Source organism: Monodon monoceros, unplaced genomic scaffold (genome assembly GCF_005190385.1).
Source record: "Monodon monoceros isolate NGI ecotype Baffin Bay Population unplaced genomic scaffold, NGI_Narwhal_1 Super_Scaffold_12, whole genome shotgun sequence".
Classification (NCBI taxonomy): domain Eukaryota; kingdom Metazoa; phylum Chordata; class Mammalia; order Artiodactyla; family Monodontidae; genus Monodon; species Monodon monoceros.
Window position 1 is genome coordinate 74,890,712 of NW_021703768.1, and position 7,004 is coordinate 74,897,715.

Consider the following 7,004-nt stretch of genomic DNA (forward strand, 5'->3'; position numbering starts at 1 on the left):
TAGCTCCATAACTTAGCAAATCAAGGAGTTGCTCACCAAATGACCAGCAAAGGGACAATCTGGTAGAACAGTAATATAAGGAATGAGTGTCTTTCCACTAGAATCTGCCCAGTTCTGGCCATCAGTACATTATATTGTACAAGGGGGGAAGCTATTCTTTATTGGAGTTGCAATTAGCTCTTCTATCCAGAATGTAGTCACACTTTAATTTTAATTGTTTGTTTTAAATGTGTTCTGCTTGATTCCTTTGACTAAAAATATACACCATCAAACCAAACAGGTGTTTTAGTGAGAAAGGTATTTACAGAACAATGCAGGTGAGGTATTCCCAGATTGATTGGATGCAGTTTTAATGACACAATCATCCACAAGTGTGTGCTAACCCCTACCACATTCCAATGACTTATGTATCAACACCACAGAGTATAGGAAGATTCTCCCCCATTTAAAATAATTTGCAGTGACTATTTGAAATCACTAAGAAGAAGGAAAAGGAGGAGGTGGAGAGAAAAAAGAGGGAGGAGAAGAAGAAGAGAACTACTCCAATGAAAAATAATAAAACCACAGGAATGCATTCTAATGATGCTAAACTCTGCATCAGTTATATTTAGTCCCTTCTACCTCCAACTCACAAGCCTCCTTTGGTGTTACCATGTTTAATAGACTTTTCAGTAAGTTCCAAAGAATCCATTAGGTATTAAAATTCCAGAAACATTATTTGCTGGAGACCAAGTGTACACAGATAATATGTTCAGCATCTGAATGTTACAGAAAACTTCTCCAAAATGGCCCGTATGTTCTTGGAGAAAAAGCAGCAGTCCTGACAGTGAACCATGAAATATTCTGGAGGCAAATGGCAGAGTGCCAGTGTCTTAAGGGACGGCATTTTCCACTTTAAATAACAGACAAAATAATGCTTTAAAATGTTCTTGGTGATGCATGATTCAGTAAACCCTTCAAGGCGTTGTAAGAAAAACCTCTTCTTCTTAAGACTGATGTTGGAAAGAATCAGACAAAAATTAAGAATTGCTCTGCCAGGCAGCATAAAGAATCAATGGGGGTCTTTCTGAAATTCAGGAAATTCAATGAATCGATAGACTGTTAGGAACCAGGCCACACATGCTGCAAGTGATTCTTTATAAGGACTAGATAGAGAGATAACACAAGGCTCTTCAGAAAACCCTGAGCACAAGCATGCATTAAAAGAAGCTAACTTGTGTACTAGCAGGAAATGAAAACAGCTTATTTTTTAACAGGCATCTGCAAATGGGGACATTTGGCAAGGGTAAACCAATGCTTAATTGAAAGATAAGCAATTTACAGGTAAACATCAAAATGTATTTTTTCATTTCTCATTTGATTTTTGTCATTTCTAGTTCACTTACCCTGTCTCTAAAAATGGCAAAATCTCTGTCATTAAATAATTTGGATTTAATTGACATTCCCCAAGGCAAGCAAGCTGGAAGTATAATAATTCCTTTGAAAGCAAACACTCTTTGATGACTACAAGCATCAAGTGTGATCAGAGAATTCTTCTTGGTCACTTTACAAGGGTCTATCCATCTTTATGTGGCCTATGACACCAAAATTAAAATGTATAAAGTGGTTCCTTAAAAATTATAAATAGTCGGTGGGGCAGCTGGGTACCTAAAAAAGATTCTTTTCATTATTATGGAAGAAACACTAGACTAAACCACTTACTCTATCCATGGTTTTATTTTAAATAATTTAATTTACCATTAAGACATGAAATTTACCCAACTGAAATCATCACAATTTCTTATCCTTTCTTTCAAAAAAGAAAAGTTTTTTTAAAAGGGAAGCGAAAGAAAACAAGGAAACTTTTAAAAATTTCATAAGCAAATTGAAAAATTAATTATAATAAGAAATTGATCTTAGAGCTATTACTACTAAGTTTTCAGTTTATTGGCATTATCATAGTGTTCATTCATTGACAATTAAGCCAGGATCAGCAAACATATAGTTTTTGAATCCATTAGGTAATAATACTGTAGACTATGATTTCTCCTTGTGGTGGGATTTTAACTGTGTCTAAATAATCTGGGGGAAAAGACTCTCTTAAAGTATTTAGGACACATAAAATTTAAAATCTAACACTTGCAGTAAAATTAAGTATTAGTTATGGTAATAATGTGACAATTACTCAAAAAATGTTGCACTTTCTATAGTGGATGCTGGCACAGGAACAAGATCAATGCATGTACTTCATTCATTTGAACAATTTTAAAATATGTCTAGAGAGCTGGAGAGGGGCCAGGCGGAGCGGCCATGGAGGGTCAGCGCTGGCTGCCGCTGGAGGCCAATCCCGAGGTCACCAACCAGTTTCTCAAACAATTAGGTCTACATCCTAACTGGCAGTTTGTTGATGTATATGGAATGGATCCTGAACTCCTTAGCATGGTACCAAGACCTGTGTGTGCAGTGTTGCTTCTCTTCCCTATTACAGAAAAGTATGAAGTATTCAGAACAGGAGAAGAGGAAAAAATAAAATCTCAGGGACAACATATTACATCATCAGTATATTTCATGAGGCAAACAATCAACAGGGCCTGTGGAACAACTGGACTAATCCATGCTATTGCCAACAATAAAGACAAGATGCACTTTGAATCTGGATCGACCTTGAAAAAATTCCTGGAGGAGTCTGCATCACTGAGCCCTGAAGAACAAGCCATATACCTGGGGAACTATGACTCCATTCGAGTTACTCATGAGACCAGTGACCATGAAGGTCAGACTGAGGCACAAAATATAGATGAAAAAGTAGATCTTCATTTTATTGCATTAGTTCATGTAGATGGGCATCTCTATGAATTAGATGGATGGAAACCATTTCCAATTAACCATGGGGAAACTAGTGATGAAACTTTATTAGAGGATGCCGTAGAAGTTTTCAAGAAGTTTATGGAATGTGACCCTGATGAACGGAGATTCAATGCCATTGCTATTTCTGCAGCATAGCTTGTCCAGAATGGAAACACCAAATACTGTATTATTTGCAACAAAATTAAATTTCTTCTGTCATACACTAATTCAAAAATTTTGATATTTTTCATTGACTGATTAAGCTTTATATGAACTAAAAAATAAATAAAATATGTAGCATGTAGCACGCAGTGGGTGATCAATTTAGAATGTCTGAATTATATCTCTATAAATAATTACACTTGAAATATATTACAAAATCCATGGGCCCATATGAGGTAGAAATGAAGACTTAGAACAATGGGTAGAGAAGAAGTAGTTACATATTTGTCTATTGTATAATCAGTGCATATGACGATTCTTCTTAGTATCCAGGCTCTATCTCTTCCTGTTCAGGTTCAAGAACAATCTCTCGATGTTATTTATGGTCTAATGTGTCATTTCCTAACTAATATCATACCTCACAATACATGAAAAAGACAGCAGTGTCATTACTATTCATAAAGCCATAGCTCTTCAGAATGCATTTGTATTGAAATAATATAGATCTTCTTGCTACTCCAGTTCCCTAATACCGTTTGTTTAGTTACATCATTACTCATGATGCTGCTCCACCCAATGGCTTCATTGTGCCATCAAAGGTAATAACTGCTTCACTGATGAGAACTACAAATAAATGCAAATCTTACCCAAAGTACGCAGGAAAGTGTGAGTTATTATTTTCTGTTATTTCAATTTTATCAAACAGAATTTTATAAACATAGAATAACATATCTTAATATGTCTTCCCTTGAAATCTTTAGCTAAAGTCACTGCATTCCTAGAATTTAATACCTTTCAATGTTGACCACATATGGCCACCAGTGAGGAAGATTGCTGAGGGTCCCACGAGCTGAGCAAGAAGAACAGTCCTATTCACACAAGGAATGTCCATCCATTTTCAGCAAGGCTTAAGACTACCCAGGAGAGTATGCCTCCACATCAATCATAGGCAAGAGAAAACTTGATCAGAAGGGCTGATGCGGGCTTCCCTGGTGGCGCAGTGGTTGAGGGTCCGCCTGCCGATGCAGGGGACGCGGGTTCGTGTCCCGGTCCGGGAAGATCCCACGTGCTGCGGAGCGGCTGGGCCCGTGAACCATGGCCGCTGAGCCTGCGCGTCCGGAGCCTGTGCTCCGCAACGGGAGAGGCCACAACAGTGAGAGGTGCACAAAAAAAAAAAAAAAAAGAAAAGAAGGGCTGATGGGCATCAAGGAGCAACATCCTGGAAAGCCCTCCAAGGAGACAGGCACAGCCTTTGCCAGAGATCTGCCTGACATGCAGTGCAAAGCCTGTGGAAGGAGCAGGGAAACTGTCCTAGGTTACAACTGGGGGCAGGGGTGGGGTGGGGATGGGCACAAAGTAAAGATCAGAGAAACCATATGACCTGGACACAGAGAGCTGAGAACTGTCCCTGTGGCCCAAGGGTTAGAGGCGGACTATCAGTAGCCTAGGGCCCTAATCTCCACCTGTGTTCAAAGTGAGTGAGATTCACCTGAAATCAACATGTCAGCACTATTCTGGAAGCTTAATCTCATGTGACCCCGTGAAAGAAATGCTTTGGTCTGAACTCAGGTGCCTGACCTGGATGGCCCTCTTGGACCCTGTAGGTCCTAGCCCCCAGAAGGAATCTTTAAAAATTTAGTGGAAGGCGTTCCAAAGTGCAGAGCTCCCTAAGATACAGTGCAGAGCTCCCTAAGATACAGGCCAGAAGCAGGGTCCCTGCTTGCTGGTATTGTGTTTTCCTCAAGTTTCTAAAAAGCCCATAGATACAAACCCTGTCTTCCTATAGCAGCAACACATGTCCCTTTCCATATTACCAGTAATTGCATGTTCAAGTGTATTGCCAGAGAGTAGGCCACTCAATAATATCAGAATACCCTTGCAGGAAAGGATCTTGTCTTGCATTTTTGCTCTGCTCTCTAAAACCTGGCCCAGGGCTGGTCACATAAAAGTCAACAAATACTTCTCGGTTCATAATAGCTAGTTACCAAATACAGTTAACAGGTAAACAATAAAACTGTTAAACAAGAGAAGTCAAGAGTCATTAATACTGTAAAGGTAACTGTTACTGGAAAAAAACTCATAGTAAGTTGTTCTTCATCATTAAGATTTCAACCTAAAGAAACAGTGCTGTACACCAATTCTTCGGCCAGAGTGAAAGGGCCGGGTGGATATTCCATTTACTGAAATTATTCACCACATTGAGTCCTCAATATTGTTTCTCTTCCTTTTTTTCATTTTCATTATGAGAAAATAGATGTCTTCTTTCTTTTCACTAAAATAAGTTTAGTACATCATTTTATGTCAAAGTTAATAATGACCTTTCTCTATGACTAACCCTCAACCTACAGTGACCTGTTACCTAGAATGAATGAAGTACCATTTTTTTATAGTCTCTACCACATTATATGTATGTGTACATGTATACGAATGTGCAAGAGCATTGTGCGTACATATGTATACTGTATATTATTTAGATACATATATATACATGTCTCATCTCCACAGGAAAATTATATCCTTTATGCCAATGAGCATATTTCTTATAGAGCATGAAGCACTTTCCCAGACAGAGAAGGAAGCTGAGAAAAGTTTCTTATATTTGATTAAAGTTTGATCCCACCGTTGGATGTCTACCCTTTGAAATTGTTTGAGAACCTTGATGCTCATTAAAATATAAATGAGATTTAAGAGTGATAGGCATCAGTAATTAAGAAATATCACATTTAGGGCTTCCCTGGTGGCACAGTGGTTGAGAATCTGCCTGCCAATGCAGGGGACACGGGTTCGAGCCCTGGTCCAAGAAGATCCCACATGCCGCGGAGCAACTAGGCCCATGAGCCACAACTACTGAGCCTGCGTGTCTGGAGCCTGTGCTCTGCAATGAGAGGCCGCGATAGTGAGAGGCCCGCACACGGCGATGAAGAGTGGCCCCCGCTCGCCGCAACTAGAGAAAAGCCCTCGCACAGAAATGAAGACCCAACACAGCCATAAATAAATAAGGTTTCATTAAAAAAAAAAAGAAATATCACATTTAAACAATTCTGTGGTAATAAAGGTAGCAGGTAAAAAAGTTAGTGTGGATTTCCCAGGGGATAGATGTACAAGTCCAGGTGATATATCTGCTTCCCAACAGTTCTTTCCCAATACAAACCAAAATCATCACCAGTCATCACCAGTATCTACCACTGCTACTAAGAGTACAACCAAGCATGCTAGGTTATTAAGTTCTTGGAAACTGAAGCCATACATTATTCATAATTCTATTCTCAAGTAAATAGGACATAGTAGTACTCAATAAATATTTATTGAGGGGATAAATGAAAATCAACACTGATTTGCCTTCTTAAACTGATCCAGTCATATCTGGGTCAACATGTGAAAGCTAATAATATAATTTCCTTTCTTTCACAGATTTTACCAGAAGTTGCATAGCAATAATAATTACCTTGCCCAAGTTGTGAACATTATACAGGAAATATGTTCCATGGTTACTAGGCTACACAGCTCGCTTTGCTCATTCTTCTCAAGGGAAACTAAGCAAGAAGATATAGGTGGCTTTTCTTTTCAATCATCACTGTGAGCAAAAAACCCCAATACAGTCATGTGTCATCTTCATTTATGAAGCCAAAACAGGAACAGATGATCTTATTATTTAGAAAAAAAAAAAAAAGAGAGAGAGAGAGAGATGAACATGGCACACTGGAAAATGTGTGGGTGAGGAGTAAAAAAGTCAAGGTGCAAAATTTATAGTTTGTGGTAAAACATTAAGTGGCAATGAAAAGTCCTCAGCATTTTATCAGTAAGGGCTTAGAAAATGGCTGCAAGATAGTCCAGATAATAAGAAATTGTCATATGCTTTTAAAATTTAGATTGTCTTTTGAAATCTGATAACGTATATCATCCTCAAGATTACGCCACATGAACTTGTGGAATATAGAATACTAGGGCTTACAAGCATGTTCTGATTATACTAAAATTGAGTTATTGAAATTAAAAGAGGTTTTTAGTCCTATTTC

The 7,004-nt window shown here is 38.4% G+C and overlaps 1 protein-coding gene across 1 annotated transcript; it reads left to right on the forward strand.

Moving 5' to 3' along the window:
* The first annotated feature begins 2,289 nt into the window (after positions 1 to 2,289).
* LOC114892588 (ubiquitin carboxyl-terminal hydrolase isozyme L3-like) lies at positions 2,290 to 2,982 on the forward strand. Its single transcript, XM_029217708.1, has one exon. The coding sequence runs from the start codon at positions 2,290 to 2,292 to the stop codon at positions 2,980 to 2,982; it is 693 nt and encodes a 230-aa protein (XP_029073541.1).
* The last annotated feature ends 4,022 nt before the right edge of the window (positions 2,983 to 7,004 follow it).

Coding starts and splice junctions, on each gene's coding strand:
- LOC114892588 (XM_029217708.1), top strand. CDS start 2,290: ATGGAGGGTCAGCGCTGGCTGCCGCTGGAGGCCAATCCCGAGGTCACC.